At 41.6% G+C, this 24354-nt stretch overlaps 1 protein-coding gene across 2 annotated transcripts in view; it reads right to left on the bottom strand.

The window, feature by feature from the left end:
• Positions 1–24354, bottom strand: part of ctnna2 (catenin (cadherin-associated protein), alpha 2) — a 320502-nt gene that overhangs the window by 257120 nt on the left and 39028 nt on the right. For both annotated transcript variants that reach the window (XM_076727976.1, XM_076727977.1), the window contains one exon: positions 7305–7500. In XM_076727976.1, the coding sequence (XP_076584091.1) occupies positions 7305–7500 (196 nt within the window). The remainder of the gene's footprint in view (positions 1–7304; positions 7501–24354) is intronic.

Raw genomic sequence — 24354 nt, 5'->3', positions numbered from 1 at the left:
CAGAGACAGACGTGGCCGCGCTTAGAGGCTGCTAATTCAAATTCTGTTTGTCTCACAGATTTTTCGAGCACATTGTGAGAGAGAGGACAAGTTTGTCTACAACTGTGGAAAAAATCATGCCTATAGAGTGTAAACTGTGGCCGGGAGGAGCGTGGAAAGAGCAAAAACCTAGACGTTTTTAATCGGCTCTCTCCCACTCTAGCGATGATGTCACCCACTCTAGCCTCTAACTGTCCGCGCAATACACACCCATTGAAATCAGAGAATTTCTCCAAAAACGCTCATGGTCATTGATGAGGGATTATTCAAAAACTACATGAGTTATCAAAACGTGGCTTAATACAGCAATAGACAAGACTTGTGTCTACAATTTAAAGTTTAAATGGAGTCTCTAGGTGAAAGTATGCCGGAGCAGTAGCCAGTAGAAAAAGTGCGACAATTTTTACCACCTCCCATTCATTTCTTATGGGAAATTTATCGCAGTTTTTCGCGACTTACGTCGCGAAAAACTGCGATAAATTTCCCAAAAGTAATAGCACGCCGATCCCGATCGAGACGCACGTTTTGATATAACATTTGCGTGGGTGCTCCCAAAACTGTAGGAGGAGTAGCGAATCGAAATTTGACACGGAAGAGGAAGAATAATAATAATAAGAAAAAACACGCAGGATAACAATAGTGCTCGGGGCTTCGCCCCGAGCACTACTGTCTACAGCTTTGCTGTAGGCAGTAGTGCTCGTGGCTTGCCCCGTGGCCCTAACTAGACAATTTCCCTGCGGGAAATTTTGAAAGGGCCACGGGGTCTACTGCCCGACTGCGTACATATATATTACATTATATGCCCATTATGTCTCTCTGTGTGTGAGGGAGCATGAGAGAGAAGTGCTCACAGAGGTACTGAGCCTCACAGGTTGCCACAGCAACTTCAGAGCCCCTCCCAATCATGCTCTATGAGACACAGCTGCGCACGCACACACACGCCCCCTCTCAGCACTCAGGCACACATGCACTCAGAGAGAGAAAAAGAGACAGAGACAGAAGTGGCCGGGCTTAGAGGCCGCTAATTCAAATTCTGTAAGTCTCACACATTTTTCCAGCACATTGTGAGAGAGAGGACAAGTTTGTCTGCAACTGTGGAAAAAATCATGCCTGTAGTGTGTAAACTGTGGCCGGGAGGAGCCTGGAAAGACAGAAAATCTGGAGTTAAAAAAAGGCTCTCTGCCACTGAGGCTCAGTGGTTGTCACGGCAATTTGGCTTGGTTGCCCATGACGATAAGGGCAGACAGAGAGGGGCGACAGAAAAGCGGAGAAAACGAGCGATTTTCTGCCTCTGCACTCCTCTCACATTTGGGCTTCTCCTGAGAGAACGGAAGCTCCTATCAGAAAAACAAAGACACCGTGAGCGCCTTGAGGACTTCCTGAACGTTTTGGTGTAATTTTGTGTTTCTACAGAATATTTTGTGGACACAGTCGCGAGTTGAAAACAGGGCTCCTTTCTGCTCTCTCCGAAAATCTTTGTATTGGAGTGCATGGAGAGCAGAGACAGACGTGGCCGCGCTTAGAGGCTGCTAATTCAAATTCTGTTCGTCTCACAGATTTTTCGAGCACATTGTGAGAGAGAGGACAAGTTTGTCTACAACTGTGGAAAAAATCATGCCTGTAGAGTGTAAACTGTGGCCGGGAGGAGCGTGGAAAGAGCAAAAACCTAGTCGTTTTTAATCGGCTCTCTCCCACTCTAGCGATGATGTCACCCACTCTAGCCTCTAACTGTCCGCGCAATACACACCCATTGAAATCTGAGAATTTCCCCAAAAACGCTCATGGTCATTGATGAGGGATTATTCAAAAACTACATGAGTTATCAAAACGTGGCTTAATACAGCAATAGACAAGACTTGTGTCTACAATTTAAAGTTTAAATGGAGTCTCTAGGTGAAAGTATGCCGGAGCAGTAGCCAGTGGAAAAAGTGCGACAATTTTTACCGCCTCCCATTCATTTCTTATGGGAAATTTATCGCAGTTTTTCGCGACTTACGTCGCGAAAAACTGCGATAAATTTAAGAAAAATAATAGCATAGCGATCCCGATCAAGACGCACGTTTTGATATAACATTTGCGTGGGTGCTCCCAAAACTGTAGGAGGAGTAGCGAATCGAAAAAAGCACGGAAGAGGAAGAATAATAACTAGACAATTTCCCTGCGGGAAATTTTGAAAGGGCCACGGGGTCTACTGCCCGACCGCGTACATATACATTACATTATATGCCCATTATGTCTCCCTGTATGTGAGGGAGCATGAGAGAGAAGTGCTCACAGAGGTACTGAGCCTCAGAGGTTGCCACAGCAACTTCAGAGCCCCTCCCAATCATGCTCTATGAGACCCAGCTGCGCACGCACACACACGCCCCCTCTCAGCACTCAGGCACACATGCACTCAGAGAGAGAAAAAGAGACAGAGACAGACATGGCCGGGCTTAGAGGCCTCTAATTCAAATTCTGTAAGTCTCACACATTTTTCCAGCACATTGTGTGAGAGAGGACAAGTTTCTCTACAACTGTGGAAAAAATCATGCGTCTAGAGCTTAAATTGTGGCTGGGAGGAGTGTGGAAAGACAACAAATCTGGAGTTAAAAAACGGCTCTCTGCCACTCTGAGCACTGAGGCTCAGTGGTTGTCACGGCAATTTGGCTTGGTTGCCCATGACGATAGGGGCAGACAGAGAGGGGCGACAGAAAAGCGGAGAAAACGAGCGATTTTCTGCCTCTGCACTCCTCTCACATTTGGGCTTCTCCTGAGAGAACGGAAGCTCCTATCAGAAAAACAAAGACACCGTGAGCGCCTTGAGGACTTCCTGAACGTTTTGGTGTAATTTTGTGTTTCTACAGAATATTTTGTGGACACAGTCGCGAGTTGAAAACAGGGCTCCTTTCTGCTCTCTCCGAAAATCTTTGTATTGGAGTGCATGGAGAGCAGAGACAGACGTGGCCGCGCTTAGAGGCTGCTAATTCAAATTCTGTTCGTCTCACAGATTTTTCGAGCACATTGTGAGAGAGAGGACAAGTTTGTCTACAACTGTGGAAAAAATCATGCCTGTAGAGTGTAAACTGTGGCCGGGAGGAGCGTGGAAAGAGCAAAAACCTAGTCGTTTTTAATCGGCTCTCTCCCACTCTAGCGATGATGTCACCCACTCTAGCCTCTAACTGTCCGCGCAATACACACCCATTGAAATCTGAGAATTTCCCCAAAAACGCTCATGGTCATTGATGAGGGATTACTCAAAAACTACATGAGTTATCAAAACGTGGCTTAATACAGCAATAGACAAGACTTGTGTCTACAATTTAAAGTTTAAATGGAGTCTCTAGGTGAAAGTATGCCGGAGCAGTAGCCAGTAGAAAAAGTGCGACAATTTTTACCGCCTCCCATTCATTTCTTATGGGAAATTTATCGCAGTTTTTCGCGACTTACGTCGCGAAAAACTGCGATAAATCCAAGAAAAGTAATAGCACGCCGATCCCGATCGAGACGCACGTTTTGATATATCATTTGCGTGGCTGCTCCCAAAACTGTAGGAGGAGTAGCGAATCGAAATTTGACACGGAAGAGGAAGAATAATAAGAAAAAACACGCAGGATAACAATAGTGCTCGGGGCTTCGCCCCGAGCACTACTGTCTACAGCTTTGCTGTAGGCAGTAGTGCTCGTGGCTTGCCCCGTGGCCCTAATAATAATAAGAAAAAACCCGCAGGATAACAATAGTGCTCGGGGCTTCGCCCCGAGCACTACTGTCTACAGCTTTGCTGTAGGCAGTAGTGCTCGTGGCTTGCCCCGTGGCCCTAATAATAAGAAGAAGAAGAAGAAGAAGAAAAAACACGCAGGATAACAATAGTGCTCGGGGCTTCGCCCCGAGCACTACTGTCTACAGCTTTGCTGTAGGCAGTAGTGCTCGTGGCTTGCCCCGTGGCCCTAATAAGAAGAAAAAACACGCAGGATAACAATAGTGCTCGGGGCTTCGCCCCGAGCACTACTGTCTACAGCTTTGCTGTAGGCAGTAGTGCTCGTGGCTGCCCCGTGGCCCTAATAATAAGAAGAAGAAGAAAAAACACGCAGGATAACAATAGTGCTCGTGGCTTGCCCCGTGGCCCTAATAAGAAAAAACACGCAGGATAACAATAGTGCTCGGGGCTTCGCCCCGAGCACTACTGTCTACAGCTTTGCTGTAGGCAGTAGTGCTCGTGGCTTGCCCCGTGGCCCTAATAATAAGAAAAAACACGCAGGATAACAATAGTGCTCGGGGCTTTGCCCCGAGCACTACTGTCTACAGCTTTGCTGTAGGCAGTAGGGCTCGTGGCTTGCCCCGTGGCCCTAATTAGGCTCCACTAACTATTAGTTTTATACTATTTGTAGAGTCCAGTGGTTGCTGCATAGGATTGTATCTGACTCATGGTCTAATTTACATGAACTCCAGAACAACAACAATGAAATTTACTGAACACCTACAAGCATTCAAAAAGAAAGGCTGAAAAAGTCTACATCATTTAAATGAAGCACTTTTCCAAATGATGATTTTGTTTAAGGATTTCTTTTTTTCGTGTGGTCATGTAATAAAATATAACGACAGACATCCAAAGCTTCATTCGAAAACCTCACTGGAGGCATCGAACGCAATAAAAATTACATTCAATCAAGCCCTAATATTGTTTAACCCCAGTGGAAGATAAAGGAAGCTAATGTTGTGGCATAAACACATTGAGATGACTGATTGTTCCTGAAACTGTGCCTGCACTGTATATAATCCATTTAAGGCCCATGACTGACTTTCTTCATCAGAGCTCATGAAGCTGTTGTTTGAAAGAAAATAGATGGTTCAGAATCCAGCTTCAATGAAGGCCCAGTTTGCTGAACAACGAGAGAGATTTAAGAGGCCTTCCAGAGTAACGATGACTGGTAAGCTGTTCCTTTACATAATGTGCAAAGTGGTTTAGTTATGACCTCCCTTCACCCGTTTTCACCTTAGGTCAAGTAACATTCTAGAAAGGATCAATTCCACCACGTCTCTCCGCAGAACTCTTCCCTCAACCCCAGCAAGCTGCATACAAATGATTACTTTCTTTAATACATATGCTTTTCTTTGTTTCAACAAGCAACAACGGCTTTTTTTCTGTGTTTATTTACCACTAAAAAATTTAATTCTGACGCTTACGTAAAACGAACCACTGGTGAGAAAACCGGCTACTTTGGAAATAATGATGCGAATGTTCCTGCTGGGTCAGTAGCAAAGTGCCAGCAGGTCAGCACAGAGCCAGCTCTCTTAGCATGAATTAAAAAACACTGAATAAACACAGCTCTTTGTCCTATGCTGATGTAAGGTGAATAAACAATCCTGAAACGGAAAATGCACCTGACATACATACACAAGGCTGGAATAAAGGCAAAAGAAGCTCATGAACACACAGATGGCTGCTGTTAGTGCCTTAAGTCTCTCCGGCCCCGTGATGATCTAGTGAAGAGTGACAGTACAAAGAGTCTGATTACTGAACCTCTCTGTGGTCTGAAATCAGCATCTATAATTTAATCATGACAAGATAAAGGGGTTTGGGATGATGAGGTCATGATGACAGAGGTCTGATGAGGTGATGACAGATTTAAGGGTGTTTTACAACTCACAACGACCTTAACTCGGCTGCTGGTGCCATTTGGCAGGGGACAGCTCTCGCTGCTGCTAAAGGTCTTGTGAAAATGAGATATTCTCTTAGTGGCTGGTGAATAAAGGAAATATAGCATATTTTTGGACTCTTAACTCAAGTTATTTATGTAAAAGTGTTTTCTCTGATAACCTGACATAATTATTTCCAACCTAGCAAAAAGTGGAGTGTAAAGAGAGAATGAAGAGAGTGCAGCCCACTTCTGTGCTGAAGAGCTTTTGAGTGTGCCCATATTTTCATAATGGCAGTAAAAGGTTAGCAGATGCGGGGAATTAACTTTCATCTCCTGTTTTAGTGTTGGTCTTCTCTCAATTGAAGCTTTTTCCTGGGAAAGACGAGTTTAAAGCATGGCCTTTTTCAGAGGGCAAAGCCTTGCCATCAAAAGAATCAGAAAGGGCAGCGCAATTATTCATGGGCACAATGTGAACATATGCAGACACAGATGCAAAAACGGGGTTCAAAACATGCCATAAAGGTGGAGAAGTTCCTCCATAAACTTTTTCTTAACACAGCCTTTCTTTGGTGGTGGAGTGGAGAAGATTGATCTTGTCCTTTCGGATGTCAGCTGTGGTGATGACCTGTATGGCAACAGTCTATTTCACGCCTCAAAAGAGCTGTGTGCCAGCGCAGTCGAGTCAGTGTTCAACAGCACCGGCGGCCAAGTGGAGCTGACGGTGCAAGATGAGGAATACAGCTACAACACAACATACTGTATGCCGAGCTCCATTTGCTCTTTCTGCTGATGCAGTTACTGAACGGGGAATCCAATTCCATTCTGGGGACAAACATTTGATTCACATAATGGCTCACTGACTTGCACTCAGCACAGAGGAGGAAACTTTGGAAACTGTGACACTGCCCCGCTGAGCAAAAGGTCCCAGAAAGATTCAGCGTGATTTGTTGAGGTGAACAGTTGCGTCCCTGCAGAAGCTTCAGTGTTAACGGACGTCTGCAATTTCCAAATTGCTGCTAATGAGAATGGGCATCTGTAATGTCTTAAAATGCAGCAAGGCTCCCCACCATCACAGACAGTCGAAGTTTTAACGATGCATGACTTTAGGGTAAACAACTCCAGAATTAGGCTCATTACATTCATGAGGTTGCATGCTCCAAGTAAAGCCCAAGACTAATGGGGACTAATCTGTTATATATAATGGATCTGCCTTGCCACTCTTGACTCCACATCAGTCGAAAGTTGTGGAGAGATCTGACTTGTTCCGACATTCAGAGCACTTAATGCTCTTTTCAGACATAACAATTTTTATATCAATTATTCTCCTTACGTAGCCGTTGGTGCTTGGAAAACTTTGCACGAAGGTAAAGAATGGTGCCCGCAGTGCAAATCTTTTCAGCCGGAAATGATGCTGAGTTGAGATCTGACTTAACATTATCTGTGAAATCTGTACAAATGAAATCCGTATGTGGTCTAAAATGGCAAATACAGTAGTCAGGAAGCTCTTCTGAAGCTGTGCGGACCCCTCAACATGAAGCGTTATATTAACACTGGCGTGCAATGCAGTTATCTGACCAATTTCAAAGCAATATTATAATACAACTGCTTTCAAAGCACAAGCACCGTGTCTGCATTGAACAAGCTCACCTTGCTTGCGAACATCCTCCACAGCAGCAATGAGCTCTTCCTTGAGGTCCTGGCTATCTTTGGCAATCTGCTCGCCCTTTTCCAGAAAGTTCTGGGTAGCCTGCTCGACAGATACTGCCAGGACATGGGCCTTCTTGGAGCGCCCCTTTTTCTTACTGGATGGCCCTTTGTTGCTGGTGTTCACCAGGGTAGTCACCTGGGAAAGAGGAGAGGTCATTAAAGCTGGTTGAGTAACACACAGAATGCAAAACAGAAGTACGAGGATGACAAATTGCAGCTTGTGTATATTGCCAACAGTGACAGTGCTGGAAAATGACATCAAATCAGGTATATGGAATTACAGTTTTCAGTGCTCTCAGTACAGAGCTGTGTCAGGGAGAGTAAAAAAATGCTACAAGTATTACCTGTTGCGTGTTCTTGTAATGTCAACAGCTGCTTTGAATAAACAAAGCAAAAGATAAATATTCTAATGAAACCGAAACAGCAATGGCAATCCAATAAAATGATTAATTTCTGCTAATCTACTTCTTCGTTCCTCATTTTCTGAAATGATGGAGTATATTTTGTCCTGCTTTTGCAATGAAGAGTGAAACTCTGGAAAAAATGTTTTAAACTTCAGTGACAAATAGCCATGTCTTTATCCATAGTATGTGCTTCCACAACAATTAATGAGGTGGTTCATACTATCAGAGCTCTAGAAACGGGCACATTGGCTCATCTTAGGACCCACTGAAAACATTTGTCCCGCAGTATAAGTAGGAGAGCTGTGAAGTACAGCTGGTCGGGTCAGGCTGTCCTTCTCAACACAAGGAAAAAGTAACTGACATGAGCCTCAGGCAACAATTTTCTTGACCTCAGCTCTTTTGGATAGGCTACACTGCACACAATCAATAGGATGATGTGTTACTGAATCCTCCAAAATGAACCCTTGATCTAATTGTATTTGTAAAGTCAGCGTTTTGCAAAAGTATGTTTTGTAGGAGAAACGCATGAAGATACTTTCCATTAAGAAAGATTCGAGTACAGTTAAGAAGCATTTCTGTTTTGGATTACACACTCATTGATTTCCCCCTACAGCAGACAGTCAATCAAGAAGATGACATGCAGAGCAGTGTTTCCCCTCATAAATCATTAGAATTATGAGAGCCTCTACTAAAGTCTCACACAATCATTAATATCCTCTGCCCTAGTGTTCAACACGGACACTCACACAAAGTGCAGCAGAGAAGAGACAGGGGAAGTGAAGATGACATTGTTGGTTCCAGTTAGAAAGAGGCTCGGTAGCTAAAGTGCTGACGTATTCGGTGTTTCTGTGTTTTTAGCAGAGCAAGACCAGAGGACATTCAGTTAAAACAGATCGGCGATGCTGTTTTGCCCTCACTGTTCTCCGTGAAGTTTGCTGGAAGTGTAATGTAATGTAGCCCCAGTGCGTTTTACGTGGAGTAAGCACTGCTCCTAACATAGCCTCTGAAATGCTATACTGCCTGTCAGAAGCCAGTCATATAGAAATTTAGGAGGCACTTTGGCCTTGTGTGCTCTGATTAAGTAATTAACTTTGTTTTAATGAAAACCTAATTCCTGGCTTTTGCTCCTGATGTTGTTCACCACTGTTTGGAAGAAGAAAATAACGTGAGCAACAAGTGAATAAGTGCGGTGCGGTGGTGGATGTAATTTATGCAGATGAGAGGAGTGGTTCATGTGGATTTCGGAAGTAACTGATAAATATATTTCAGTGAGCCTGCATTGGCATGTAAGCATGTTAGAACAGATTTTGGTGTCGTGGTAGGTGGTAGATTGAGCGTTAGTTATGTTTACTGCAAACTCTATGTGTTGCTACATGTTGTTGTCGCAGTATCGTTGTCTAAGCTCCATAACGAAAAAGAAGGACCTGTTTCAGACGAGCACTGTGCCTCAAAGAAACCACAAAATAATGAGAAACAGGCATGCTTGCTAAAAGCTTTTAGCTAATCAGAACTCACAGCACACTCAAGAAGATGCAAGCCTCGGGGTTGAGAAATATCTGTCAAGCACTTGGAGACAATCAGTACATGCACTTTTGGCTTTTTTCCACAAAAATAATGTGAGAAAATAAAATGGTTTGAAACTATGCATGTTACTTATACTGAGCTATAATGAAAGTATCATTATCACCAAACCAACCAGGATCACCTCCTCTGAAAGAGAAATTCTGACTTTGCAAGTAATTGACAGAAAGCTATGAAACAAGCAATTCATTGAACTCAGTCAGCCTACAGGACAGGCAGCAGAAGCGCAGCAATCACTGGCTGCCTGTCAATAATTCATTAACGGCTGGAATTATTTCTGCTGCTTGTACGTCGGTCACACCTCTGCTGGACATAATGACACACGTCTGTCGGAGGCAACGAGGAGGCATGCAGACAGAATTACTCATTACACTCTTCAGTCAGAGTTTACTGTCGGAGTATCAGTCTGACGGCAGCTGAACTTGCACAATGGGGTGATATGATTCATTTGTGAAATATATCAGAGGCTTTCACTCTGAAAAGGTGCTAAGAGCAAAGTTATGTCCTGTCTAGGCTGCATTACTTAAGGGCTTCTAGACTGGAACAAAAACTTTAATGATGTATGTCGCCGCTCATGATGGATCCAGGAATAGTAGTGCTGATATAAACCCACGTTAACCTTTTCAGTCATTATGCTTTTTAAAGTATTTTGGTCTGAAAGGTAATTCATAATTTAATAACATTATTTTTAGAACCTGCCGTGACAACCAACTTTGATACATCACTTTACCATCAACTCATCTGTTCCACATCACCTTACACAGCTCAAGGAGAGCTCATTATGAAGTGCAACGGTGTGTTTCTTTCAATCTAAGTTTGCTGAATCAATAGCTCATCATTACATTTACACATGGAAGCACACACAAACTCTCTCCTCCTCACACACTGAGCCACAGTGATATGCTGGCTGCCCACATAAAGGCGTAGATCCACCACCCGCGACAGACACAAGCAAACAAGCACAATCAATCAAACGCAATCACACAAATAAAGGCAAGTTCCCTATTCTTTCGAGGTCTACCTGACAGACCATATTACAAACCTTTGTGATTGTAGTTCAGCAATAAATCAATAAATCAACAGTACACTTATGTGTCCAGGGTGATTCAAAAGCAGCTGGTGATGCTGAAATCCGTGCAGGTTCTTAATCATTCCAATAGCCTACTCCATCTGATTAACACTGGCATATTATGACAAAACCTACAGCAGTCTTTTTTATCGCTTGTCTTGGCTTTGTGATACACCTGGCAATGAGGAAATACTTGTTTCTGATTGGCTGTCAGGTATCTTTTTACAGTAAATCACCACAAATAAAGGCAGCTGGTTAAATCACTTATCAAAGTCCGTATGTTACCTCTCGTACTGCCTCATTTAATGTTAATAATCAACTGTCACTATTGAAATATACCTAGCAATTGGATGAAAAAGACTTTGTGTGCCTTCATACATGAAACAATAGATAAGGTCTCTTCATGGCCTTCTTCGACCCAGCGTGATTCATCTGAATACTTTATTGTGTGCTGTCACCTTCTTAACTCCTGCTACAATTCACAGTGTTGCTTTCCTGAAGTCATGGGCAGCCAGTCAAAGAGAAGAAAGGCAGTGAAAGATCTGCAGATACCTTACACAGGGTAGACCATTAGTCTGCAGATCACCTTAAATGCACCACAGAACAACATCATTTTCATGTGTGTGGTTGGATGTTTGATATGTTTTCATCAGTGATTACGGTGTGTTTCCCATTAAGTCCCATTAAGGTTCACTGTTTAGAAGTAGTGACTGTTGAGACCCTGGAAGGCTCCTGACTACATTGCAGTGTTAATGAAAACACAATTTGATTTGTTTAGCACTGTGCACAGCAGCAATAACGTCATGTGGGGAAAGTGTTTGCAGTGCACCTGGTCCTTTAAAATGGTATTATATTCTTTAGCCATTCTTCAGTCGAGCAGAGCAGTAATTGGGGCTAATGATATCCATGAGTTGGCTGCCCATACCATTACACAGCAGATCCACTGCCAACAGCCGGCAGTGGACAGTGTGGATTACAGGCAGCAATGTAATATGTCTGTAGGAATAGGGATGAAAGACAAGTCACTGAACCACATGACAGTTATCAATTGCTTGATGCTAACAGTTCTGTGTCCATTATACCAGCTCACTAGAGGTGTAACCTGATAACCCGACATGTAGCCTGGTGTGACTGTTTTGAATTACCTGTGCATTACTTTTTGAAATAAAAAGGGTGGAAATTCATGCTTTTTGAGAGTCCAGGCTCAATTCTCTACAGCCCCAGAGCTTCTCTGGCTGTAGTTCTGTGGCACATACAGTACAAAGTAATTATATTACACTATGACACAAAAGCAAAGTGAATTATAGGCCAAGATGACTGCAAATTTTGAATGCTGTTCGTTGCAGCCACTACCTTCTTCAAATATGTTAACTTAGAGATTAGTGATCAAGTGTTGAGCTTCCTCTTTTATCTTGGTTGAACCTCTGAGTTAATAGGATCTTTACCTTCTGTGTCTACATAATATCATTTGTAAGTCTTCCACGGAACAGAAGAACATAGTAAGCTATGGGTCTGCATGATTCATCTTCACTTCAAATGCTCATTTATTCATTAACAGAGGGCTGGGCTGCAGAATACGCAGAGATAAGGCTACTGCATGTGTCATGTACCATAGCTTTCCACAGGGACTGACTCAGTCAAGGCAAAGCCTGTTGACGTTTTGTTCTGCAACAGTGACTTAAAAAGCTTGATGTATATTTAATTATGCCCACAATAACTTCACAGTATGCACTGAGGCTGATCCAATTTATCTACCTTCATACTGATTTAACTGTGCTGTTTTTATGAAAATATCTTGCTGTCTCTGCACGCAGATGCCGTGCTGAATATCCCCAGAATGAGTGGATGGACAAAACAACATCAAAATTTCACGGAAATTGACTTCATCTTTGAAAACAGTTGCAAACTGATACAAACGTGTACTGTCGCCATTTGTCACAGCAGACATTTTGGTTCGTCTTGGTAGGAAAAGTACAGGTGTTACTAATATCATCAACAATGGCTCTGTTTTATTCAGGCATCCTGATAAGCTATTACAGTGTGACAGTGAGCCAGCATGCACAATACCAGGACTCTGAAGCCAAGCCAGCAAAGACAATGACAAATGACAATTAGCAGTATGGTAGCCCACTTTCTACTGCTGGCCTACAGTATATGGTCAGTTTCAACTGGTGACTGCTGTTTATCTTTTGTCAGGATTATCCAGACAAACTTTTTTCAGCACCATCCCAAACCGTCCCAAGAAACAATTCAACTGTCCCAAAGTTACAATAAACCATCCCAAAATCAAAATGTTATTTTTACTTAGCTTTTATCATCTATGGCTGTTAGTTAAAAGCCTTAGCATTAAAAATACTTTAACCTTCATGTTCCTATCTGCTGTGTGCTTAACACCATTACCTGTTAGCTCCATTAGCCAAACACAGCCTTGGACTCTACTGCCCACTGGCTTCTAACAGTTAACAGACAGTGCCATATTTTTCGTAGGTCTTGTGATGAGAAGCCAGCTAATGATGAACAGCATAGCAGGACGCACACCGTTTTAATCAAAGTTCTACCAATTTTCTACCTTCCCTGGGACAACGGACACCATTAGTCTCAAGCCCTGCTCTTTGTCATTGCAGTTCGTCTACATTTAGAATGCGCTGTCATGATTGCCAAGAGCAGCCCCCTTACCATATTAATGACTAATAGCAATGCAGTAGAAATTTAAAAACCAAACTGAGTGAACATAACCCATCTTTGTAGCAGTGTCTAAAATTGTTACTTTATATTATCGTAATTTTCTTCTTGAGGGTCTTGTTGACCCTCATATAGTGTGTCTTACTGTGTATTATTGCAGCTTAATTTACTGGCTATACTTTTTGAATGCAGAGGCTGAACAGATACAGTACAAGCAAGATGAGTGGAGAGGCTTCTAGGGGCTGCTGCGTACCTCCAGAAGCATAGATAGAGAACTAATTTGACGGACCTACATAAATGGGCAGCAGAGTTTACACTGATGAGATGAAGCATGGAAATCAGATTTAACAAACATCCCTGGGAGGGACAAACATTGTGGAGAGGAAAGACAGTGCTTTTCTTTCAGGCTGAATGAGGTTACATTTTGAGGTCCTTAGACACAAAAGATTTTTACTGTGGTCGCTGAGGCATCCAAGTTTAATCATTGTCACTTCCACAGAGACACAGCATATGACAAATAGCTTGGCTGTTTAACTTTTGCAGCATGTTCAGCACTGACAGCCATCAAGTTCATACACAACCAATCACGAAAACTGGGAGAGAATGCTGCAACATGATGTAAGCTCACAACACTGCAAGTAATGAATGTTTGAAAGATAATAACAGTACTCCCAACAGACACATACTCACAAACTTGCAAACACAACCATGCCACCTTAAAAACAGTGTAAATGACAAGAATATTTGCTTGAAACATCTTACTAAATGCGAGTTAAATTTGTTTTTCGACAATGTATTATAGATAAACCCATTTACTTTGTGAATGATTAACCAGTTTGAAAAAGAGAATCTGAATAAATAAATAGCATAAATTTAGGAAGGGACTAAGTAAACATTGCAAACAAAATTCAGGGTATCTCTATTGCTGTTGACTTGGTATTGAGCATAATTAATTAATCAAGATTATGTGAAATACTTCTCGTAAACCATTATATAGCTTAAATCATCTGCAGGACCACACATACACCTTCACTTGTTCCCTGTTAGTGGGCGGATACAGCCATTAAAGGCGAGAGCAGTATGGGATCCAACCTGTTCTCTCATGCAACAGGGCCAAAAGTGGCGCTGTGAAGTCAAACAATAAATGGTGTCGTAAAGCTGTGCTGTGCGTGTCATGACTTTAACACAAAAAAGTCAGAATCCTTCAATGCCTACCGCAAGCACAAAATAAGAACTGAGCACAAATCGAGTGGATACTCTGGGGAAGGAGGTGAAAACAAAAGTCGGTGGGCCACAGTAATGTTTGCTTAGTGCATCCAAATATGGACTAATACAAAACAAAATAAATTCAGTGTCTAGGAAAGGTAGCCTTGCCCTTTTCTGCCAGCTTGTAATTGGCCCTGGGCAAGCCCATTTATCGTGTGTATTAGCAGCACTGCTTGGACTTTATGCAAGACTGCAATGGGGTTATTTCCATACACCCACAAATTATGGCATTCTTTCAGCCCTAGTCCTGACCACTGAGACACCACAAGTTTTACTATGTACACTAAAGTGATAAACAACCCTGATTCCAAAAAAGCTGGGATGTTGTGCAAAAACATTAACAGAATGTGATAATTTGCTAATCCTTTTTGACATGCACTGAATTGAAAATAGCACAAAGACAGTATATTTAATGTTTTGCCTCAACAACATTGATTTTTTTGTAAATATATGCATATTCTGAATTTGATGCAGCAACACGTTTCAAGTTACACAACATATCAACTTACTTGGAATCAGGGTTGTACATACTATATATACGATAACCTGAACAGAGAAGTGTTACATATCTTAACATATTTGGCCATTATTTGAGTTCCATTACATTCAGTGCTCAGAGGCAAAAAGCAAAGCATAGTAGCTTTAAATGACACAGACTTAATGAGAGAGTACATCAGCTCAATCAGGACTCGCAAGGGCACGAACGAGTTAATGGACTTGTCACTATTACTTAAGTCAATTACACAATTGGCTTTCACTAAGCATATAAAAATATTAGCCAGCGAGCACAGTCTTTGCGATAGCATGGAGATGAAACGAGGTCCGATCAGCAGATTTAGAATGGCATGACTAGACATACATTAGTGGTGAGAAGGAAAAAGGTTCAAAGAGAGGCATTGGGAAATTATGAGTGCGGCCCATCTGCACAGATGCTGCAACAGTATAAAATATTTAATTCTTAGCCAACTAAAGAGGGAGACTCTTGTCTGGTTGTGTTCTGCCTGATGAGGGGAGGATTAAAATGTCTATGCAAACAGTTCTTGAGGGTAAAAAGAGACACACTGAACAGTTCGGCTCATTATGTTGTTATGGCCTTGACCGCATGGGTCAGCCACACAGCATTATCAGTAAATGGTGCTTTTAAAGCATGCTGTGTTACATACAGTGGCTCTTCAGGGGGCAGATGTAAACAAAATAAGTATGCACAAAAACATGCTTATGCTATTGCATTTCAATGTAAAAGCTGGTATTTATTTGCATACCCCTTGCATATTATATGTCCACAAGGTTTTCTAGAACAAGCTGAGCATGACATGGGAAGTGGAGGTGGACATATATAAAGGACAAGGTGGGAGTCCAAGTCAGAGTGAATAATGATTATTTCTGATAGGCCTTCATTAATTATTATTGTCTAATGCACATTATAAATGTTGTTTTAATGACTGTATGTCCTTTATTGTAAAATGTCTGCTCAAATATTAATGCTATAATCAACCTGATTTCTGATGATGATGGTGATGATGATGATGATGATGATGATGATGATGATGAATGAGATGATTAATTCCTTTTCAACACTACTTGTGCCATAAAGAGTGCAGCCGTGTGTCCATACATAACACATACTGGTGTTATTGATATCTTGTGGCATGAGTGCACAGGAATTTAGCTGACAGCCCACAAAAAGCTTTTAATCTTTAGAAACAAAAAATCTATAACAACTGGCAGCTGGACACATTCAGAAGTTGTCATGCTACCAACTACAAATAATTATTTCTAGCCAAATATTGACATGGTAAATGTTGCATGAAACGCGTGTGGACAGCTGATTACTGTGAATGTGGATAACAAGCTGTTCCTGGGTCAGTGCTCTCCCCTCGGAACATTTCCAGATGTTCCCAAAGATTGATTGTACAAGGAGGGAGATGCACGCAATGAACACAGAGAGATATTAAGACATGGTCACCGGGCAAGAAACACACAGGACCACAGAGGCGCAGTGAGGACAAATTCACAAAAAATGTTTAGCCATTCTCAAGCAGACACAACAACACATTTGGCTTAGATTCTTATGCTGATTTGGGTGGGAGGAAAGATGATCATGATGTAGAAAAATAGGGGGAATAATAAGGGGAAAAATCACATCTACAAACAGTAGATTAGCTTGTAGAACTCATTAAAAAAATTCCAGAATTTATTTTTTTCATTTTCATGCTATGAGCACTTAAAATATATGAATGGTCAGCCATAGCAGAGGACTTCAGCTGTCACCCATTAGTGCTGAGTTAAAACTCTCTGCTCTGAAATACTGTAAACTCTTCAAACACATGGTGGAAAAACAAGCTTAGCTGGATTCAACTAGTTTGCGGGACCATCTTTCCAGCAGTTTCCATCCTCCATCCAACCATGTCCAACTCCATTTATTTCTCACACCTTTGTCATCAGCAGCCATGTCTCTGTCAGAACTCATTAATTTAGCCCCCGCTCTAAATCCTACTCAAGTATGCAGGATTTTACGCTGCAACTGGACGCTCGCTGCTGATTGGATAACAAATATTTACGTATCCTTTCATCTTCATCATCTGGAATGCTGTGCTGGGATGATACTGAACAAAACTCACCCCCCCCCCCCAAAAAAAAGATTTCAAGTTGGTATCACTGCCTTTGCATACAGATTTATTCTATTTATCTAAAATGGACATACAAATCCAGAGTTGCCTTGGACAATGCTAAGTCCTATGCTATTCAACAGAATCAGACAATGTTTGATTTTTGTCTTTCTTAAAAGCAGCAAGATGTATCAACGTATTTCCATCGGCCTGCAACACTAAGACTTAGCTGTCAGGTAATGCGTAAGTGATTATGCTGCGGCAGTGGTGAGGCTAACCTTCCTTCGGGTCTAAGGAGATGTTGTGCCTTGCCCTCCCATTTTATTGCTGATCAATAGTATTAAATGCCATGCGGCCTTTCCTCTCCAGAGCACTGGCCAGTGGACTCTCCACTCAGTAGTAAATCCCTGTGGCTCTGCGTAGCCATTCAATTTTCCGCCTTCAGCCCCTGCGACTCGCATCCAACGGATGAGTGATGCACTTTAACTGCTGAACATTAGGGAAAGGCGTGTGCATGTGTGTGCCAATGTATCCAGCTCCACACATGCATGATCATGCACACCCATACACAGCTGCTGAGGGATTCTGTTAGCCTTTGGCACCCTCCTGCAGTGAGTGTTATACTGTACATTATGCTCCCTGTTAAATAATTGATGTGGTCATTTATGCCCATGTGTAAGGTGCATAATGTGTGCAAAAGCTCAGGGGACAAAAGCAAGAGGGGGTCCTCTTCATTCTTCCAAGTGGGTGAATCAACCACCTAGCTGTGAGAAGGACAGTATAGAAACCAGTTTGCAAAAGGTGGCTGCTGTGATGGCTTGAGGCCATGTTACACACTGGGTGTTCACCAAGTGTGTCGCATTAGACACTACTGAGTGCTTAATCCCCAGCAAACTGCACATCCATTTGCACACAAACTACACAAAGTCAAGACAAACATACAAATGCAGAGAGCTACATACACTTGCACATTTGCATTTAAGGAAAAATATGCAAAGGTGTTTTTCCACATATATGTCCCTGAAGCTGTGAACTGTAACTGGCATGTGCACCTGCAACAACACTTCAGCCATGCTCCCGCAGAGCTGCATATAGAAATATACCTCAGAATTTTTACACTGAAGACTGGGTTCTCTTTGTATTGTACCCTGTTATTTAAAATATCTTCTGACGTTAACAAGTGCTGATTTGCAAAGCAGTGAGGCTTAGTGAGCGTTAAAATTGGTACCTGAAAGAGTTTTTCGGTAGCAAAGAGGACGGGGTTTAGCAGGAAGTGTCACATGGCTTGTGTCAAGTTCTGACACTGCCAATCATGCAGCATGCTCGCTGGCAACAATAACCTCATAAAACCTCCTGGAAGCATGCTTAGTTTTAAAGCTTCAAGGTGACTTTTGGAGAAGAATTGTGTCTTACAATGACGCAAATTATACCACTGGTTGTCCAACATTTTCATCTTTTTTTTTTTTTTTTTGGTTTATTTGTCCTACTGAATAGATTTTCAGCAAACTGTGAAGTTTTTTCATTCTTTCTTTCATCCAGACTCTGCGTCTCCACTGATTTTCCGCACAAGAACATATTAGGTCTCATATTACTTACTCTTAAGTTATGAACAGTCCTGAAATGTAACAGATAGCGGCAATAAAACATGTTTCGGTAGAAAAGCAGAACCAGTGGAATCAATAGCGTTATCTGCAATAGTGATTTGCACATTTTGCAAGGTGAACTTCTAAGAACAGCATTCATTCATTCTGCTTTGCGAGTGGAATAGACTTTCAGTCTCCCCATAATATTTCCTCATTAGTAACCCTCTTAGCCCATGTTCCTATACTCTGTTTGATCCTCCCACTCCTTCATTATCATTCTCACCACAGACGTCTTTTTGCTATCACTGAGGTTACTTAATTCATTTCTGAGGCATGACAGGACACTTTGATACATAGTTGATAAAGCAAGACAGAGTAGGTCAATAAATTCTAGTAGCACTTTTCAGCTGGACATGCTTTAAGCCACTTGATGTTTTGTAAGGACAATTTTGCACCCATTTGAAAATCACTGCACATCTTCCACAAAGCCCTATGCAGTAGCCAAACTCTGGATCCAAGTAGCAGCTGGGGCACATTGTCCTCTGTAGAGAGAATTACAAGCATACCTTGGAATAAAAGGTGAGAAAAAGGGAAAATTCAACCAACTTGTTTGGATGCCAAGGACAATCTAAAAATACCATTCATCTAGTGTGTGAAAAAAGGCAATGATTAGTTCATGGGGAACGAATCTAAGTTTTGTTAAATTTGCCTATTTCTTTGGTAAAAATGCCAATGAGTCCTCATTTGACTTGGGTTTAATTTTTGCATGATATGCCTTGAGGTTTTCACATAATCTTCACAACTAATGTCAGAATATATGCCATCCGATGTGCTGTTCACTTCAAAGACAAACCACATAAAAGCTTTCTCAAATCTCATTCTGAAATGGCTTCAAGTGTGAGAAAAAAGAAATCAGTGCAGCAATCCACAGAAAACGTGGCTTCAAGGAGAGTGTGAGACTATAAAAGTACAATAAGGTTTGGACTTTGGATGACATGATCCGGTTTTAGCAACAGAGGACGTGTATACCAGCAGTACTATATGCACAACGGCTTTGCATCCCAAGCAGCAGGCCACCTCCAGTAAGTGACTCAAAGGACTTAAAACTCTACTGGCATCCTCTGCATATGATCCCCCACTGTAACCTTCATTTCCACTCTGCAACTCCACAAGGCTAGTAGTAATCCACTTAGATTCGTTCGTCAACATGCCCCTCCCACAAGAAACTGTTAGTAAGGTGAACCATAATCTCTGTCAGGGAAGACAAAAGATCTGTGACGACGTCCACCATGCAGCTGAAGGCTTTGCTTTTGAGGTGCAACACACTGGAGCTCAGTTTATCATGTGTGTTGAAGTTACTGTGTCTGACAGCCTATGTTTAGCTGTGAGAAACCTATACATTATAGGCAGTCTATTTAACAATTCAAAATTTCATCAGTAAAAAATCCAGTCATCTGTCCTCACTATGTGTGCAGGTGCACAGCTGAGCAGTAAGCCAGACACAGTTCCAATAAAGGTAGGAATTGGCCTTTGAAGTTTTTCCTGGAAGCAACTTTGAAACTGTGAAAGCATTATCGGACAACAAATGAACTGATCTGCGATAACAAATCAGAAAAACAAGGAGATATCATATATAATAGCCAGACCAAATGCACTGTAGTACTGGGTTAATGCAGTAAAAAGGAACGTATATACTCAAAAGTGTAGACTACATACTATACTATACTATACACATACTGTATACAGTCTACAAGTATAAAAGTAAACAGTTCATAAGTAAAATACAGTTAGTTACACTGATCAGCTACAACTTTAAAACCACCTGCCTAATACTGTGTAGGTCCCCTCTGACCCATCGAGGCATGGCGTAGACCCATCGAGGCATGGAGGTGCCTCCTGAGGTCCAATCGTCAGGCCGATACGATGTGTTTGCTACATTCCTCTCGTAAAGCAGGTGACCGTGGTAGTTCAGATCATGATTCCATTTATGCATGCCACTGGAACACATTTACACAACTCCACACACTTGGCCATGTGTCCAATGTGGGTTATTAGCTTGATGTAAAAGGGGTTTATGTTTGTCGATAATCTTTACTTAATAAATTGTGCTTTATGGTCGACAGTCTGTTTTGGAAGAGTATTTGTTGCAGTACTTCAAGAACTCAAGCATCATGACAGACTAGAATTTAATATCCAGGCTTACTTTCAATCATCTAGTTCACAAGGTGCAAAGATGTAATATTTATCAAAAAATTAAGGTAATTACTGGGTCCAACTCTATATAACTGAAGTAATACAACGTCCATACAGAATTAGACAATGACGGGCTACAGGGAGCCAAAGCAATATTTTTATATTGAACACTAATTAAAGTAAATACAAAGCTCAGCAATGAGATAGATGTGAGATAAAATTGGAAGGAGAGCTGTGGACCAGCAGCTGAGCTCGCCAAGTAAATTATTCATGTAAAGAGGCTTGTTTCATGGTATTCTGAATTCTGTAAAATAATAAGACAGTGTGCATCAAGTTAACCCTGTTTTATAGGTCATAGGGGAAGAGGATGGGTGTCTGGCATAAAGTAAAACAAAATTTAAAAAGCACACATACATACAGGATGTCAGGGTGGTTAGAAAAACACAGATTTTTGGCTCCTCAGTCTCATTTAGTTGAAATCTGTACCGATATTGCCCCCAGTCAAATATACAAACAAGCAGAATCTCAGATAATCTCTCTGCTTCTTTCCCTTTCATCCTCTTCCTCTCTCTCCATTCTTACACACACATAACAGAGCAGTGGGGGGAAGACCCCTGCTGCCTCACTGTCACAGTCCTTTGAAGATCTCAAAAGGATCAGTTGTATTCCACTTGCAGATCTGCTCAGCATCTCCACCACAGCATCTGCTGTGTGGCATTATGTCACAGTTTTATCAGTCCAGAGCACCACAACTGTAACAAAGTATGTGTTTGTGTTGTTTTACACAATATCTGATGAGGCATAACTGCATGGGCACACAAGTGGTTTGTAAATGTATCGTAGTAACCTGTAAAAATAACGTCCCGGTTCACAGATTGTCAAACATTACAAGGCATGCAGTAGTGACCTTGGTCTCTGCTCTGCTGCTCCCACAGCTCTCAGACACGAGACAGGCAGTATTCAATAATGAATGCAGAAACAGTCTCTCTTTCTGTCTCTCTCACTGAATAAAAAAATGCTTTAAACAAAAAGTTTTTCTTGTGGGAGGAATAAGTGCTTGTAACATGGTAAATTCTAAAACTGTATCAAGAAGTATTGTGAAAATTACAGCCTTGAGAGTTGCTAACTGAAAAGAGATGAAGTGAACGAAACCCAGGGTAGAAATTGTTCAAGTAATAGAGGGCGGTATGAAATGTTTAATGATAGCTGCTATTCAATTTGTTTCAGCTACTTTTAAAACAACCAAAAACAGGGATTTTGATGGAATGGTAGATTAATCTATACATTTCATGGGCATAACCGGTGTTTTCGAAGCATCTGACAACTTCTGCCAAAACTGAAAAGAACAAAAGCTTCAGTGTTTTAACGTTTAGTCTGTGAAGGTTATGAAATGTAGGAGTGTGCAGGCTTTTGCTTTGTGTCTGAAAGAAAGGAATGCTTTCCTTTTGTCACTGATGATAAAAGCAAATTGTTTAGTGATTGCTTGATATGAGCTGTACTTTAGCCTTGATGGTCCTATCACTTTGAAGATGACAGATGGTTCAAACTATGTTTTCTCATCAGTAACTTATTCGTGCAGCCTCATATGTATGGATCGTGCAAACAAGGTCTTGTGACATCACAGCAACGTGATTTTCTTCAACCACCCAAGGCTGTTTTAATAAAATATGCAGTTATGCAGTTATGCTTGAAAATCATAGTTGAATTTACTCAGCTGAATATAAGCATAAGGACATGCACACATTCAACAACACATCACACTTGGCGAATCACAGGTGTGAATCTATCTAGCTGCTTCAGTTTCAGGGTCCTGTACTGCGAATGCTGGCTCACTGTCACACTGTCATGGCTTACGGGGACACTTGAATAAAATGGACTCCTCATTAATGTCATTATGAACACCTGTCAAAAAGGTCTGCTGTGAGTGTTATTTATAAGGTTGTGTTAAACGTCACTGTCAATCAACTGGACAAAAAAAGCTGCAGCATCCAAATCCTGGGTTGAATTTTTCATTTAGGTTGTTGCCATCTTAATTTATATGATATCGGTTAGTTATTGAAAAATTTGAAAAGAGCCTTATTGTTGGTCCAGAGAAAAGTCAGGCTGATTTTTGACTAGACAGCATACGGGCTAGTTGAGTTTGTGCTTGTGAAAATAATGCTAAGCAGGTGTGTTTTGTGTTTCTAAGGCAATCTGTTCTGATGGGGTGTGTTTTCTATGGTAGAAAAGCAGAGAGAGCGTGGACAACCAGCATCTGTGCATGGCTGCTGTTCAGAACCCTGCGGCAAGCCATATGCTGACATAGCAAGGTGTCAGAAGATACAGCCCGAAGACAGATGAAAGTGTGTTTCACAAGATCCAGCACTGACCCCAAGGCCCTGACAGAGGTAATGAGAAGACAGAAGCTAACAGGGGGCACTCTGCATAATGACACCGCTGTAATCCTTATCATACTACCATGTAAGAATAAAGTATTACTTACTATATCATCACCTTTCTCTGGTCATCTGTTTAAACGCACTGTGTATTTGTGTGTGTGTGTGTATGTGTGTTAGTTGATACTTCTGTGTCTACAGAAAGGAGAGCGACAGAGCACTGACAGCCCCAAGCAAGCAAAATACGAGAAAACAGGCCCTGTTTACACCTGGCATTAACATGTGTTTTGGGTGATCCAATTACAAGGCTACATTCGAAATCAATTGCGCTTTCCTAAATTTGCCATCAAATGCAATACATTAAGTTGTTTTTTCATTGTTTGTTTGATTCATTGCAGCATCGCCGTACAATACCAGACTGTCTGCGAATCAGCGTCTGAAGTGTATCTTAACCTGCCAACATTTAACAGCTAGCTCTTTGAGCACATTTTCAACTGATCACATCATTTGCACAAAATTTATGAAAGAACGTTTTATTGAAATTAAACTCAAATTTTACAAATACAGCGAAGACTCAGCAGTATAGGCTACTTCTTTACCACCCCCTGAGAAAGTCCCCAGATCCCCTTAAAAAAAATCACACAAGTTTGTGAGTTGTTGAGTCTCATGAATCTCATGAAACGCTGTGTGTGACAGATTCTTAATCATTTGGATATTTGTGTAAATTCAGCAAATGTTACACATTAAGTTATTTCTTTCTTTGAATTAAAAACAGGTTTGCTACTCCTTTTAGGCCACCACATCGGTTAGAAACAGCAAGGCGTCTGGTCTTTACCAAAGGAAACAAGACGCATTGTAATGCCAGGTGTGAACTCATGTACTTAGAACTGTCCAATTATGACCTGATCACCCGAGAAACACGTTGATGCCAGGTGTAAGCAATCTCACACATGAAGAACGAGATGCATGTGCAAGGAAATTCCTGCACTGCAATCGTACAGAGCTCACATGTTGAACTGAAGTGAAACAATACTGCTGTGATTTTCAGCAACATGTTAACAATAGAGATCCCCAGAGAGCCAAACTGCTGTGAGGTTACTGCCAGTTTAACTGAGAAATGAACACACTGGCCAGCTGCAGTCGTTTCTGTTATTTTGTGAGGGTGAAGACTGATATAATAAAGTCTTTATTTTCTAAGAGAGAAAACAGAAATAGCCCTGCAATCAGC

The sequence above is a fragment of the Chaetodon auriga genome, chromosome 4 (genome assembly GCF_051107435.1).
Source record: "Chaetodon auriga isolate fChaAug3 chromosome 4, fChaAug3.hap1, whole genome shotgun sequence".
Lineage (NCBI taxonomy): Eukaryota > Metazoa > Chordata > Actinopteri > Chaetodontiformes > Chaetodontidae > Chaetodon > Chaetodon auriga.
This window is presented reverse-complemented; position numbering and strand designations above follow the sequence as displayed.